At 62.6% G+C, this 441-nt stretch overlaps 1 protein-coding gene across 1 annotated transcript; it reads right to left on the bottom strand.

Moving 5' to 3' along the window:
- Nucleotides 1–13: 13 nt before the first annotated feature.
- On the bottom strand, nucleotides 14–438 carry LOC106820578 (kinesin light chain-like; the record flags this gene model as incomplete). The annotated part of the gene is given in 3 exon segments (XM_014825086.1): nucleotides 14–91; nucleotides 94–292; nucleotides 352–438. Coding segments are annotated over 3 exon segments (364 nt in total), but the record flags the coding sequence as incomplete, so codon positions are not given.
- Nucleotides 439–441: the final 3 nt, after the last annotated feature.

Genomic DNA, 441 nt, shown 5'->3' with positions numbered 1-441 from the left:
GGATGCTCCTCGCCCAGCACGCGCTGGAAGATATCCAAGGCCTGCCGATACAGCGGTTCGGCGTCGTCATAGCGCCCCTGCGCATGAGATTAGCCGCGACATTGTTGGTGCTGGTGGCGGTATCCGGATGCTCCTCGCCCAGCACGCGCTGGCGGATGTCCAAGGCCTGCCGAAAAAGCGGTTCGGCTTCGTCATAGCGCCCCTGCGCAGTGAGATTAGTCGCGACATTGTTGGTGCTGTTGGCGGTATACGGATGCTCCTCGCCCAGCACGCGCTGGCGGATGTCCAAGGCCTGCCGATACAGCGGTCGGCGTCGTCATAGCGCCCCTGCGCATTGAGATTAAACGCGACATTGTTGTAGCTTTCTGCCGTATCCGGATGCTCCTCGCCCAGCACGCGCTGGCGGATCGTCAAGGCCTGCCGATACAGCGGTTCGGCGTC

Source organism: Priapulus caudatus, unplaced genomic scaffold (assembly GCF_000485595.1).
Source record: "Priapulus caudatus unplaced genomic scaffold, Priapulus_caudatus-5.0.1 Scaffold25646, whole genome shotgun sequence".
Taxonomy (NCBI): Eukaryota; Metazoa; Priapulida; class Priapulimorpha; order Priapulimorphida; family Priapulidae; genus Priapulus; species Priapulus caudatus.
Note: the sequence above shows the minus strand (reverse complement) of the source record. Positions and strands in the feature narration are given on the sequence as shown.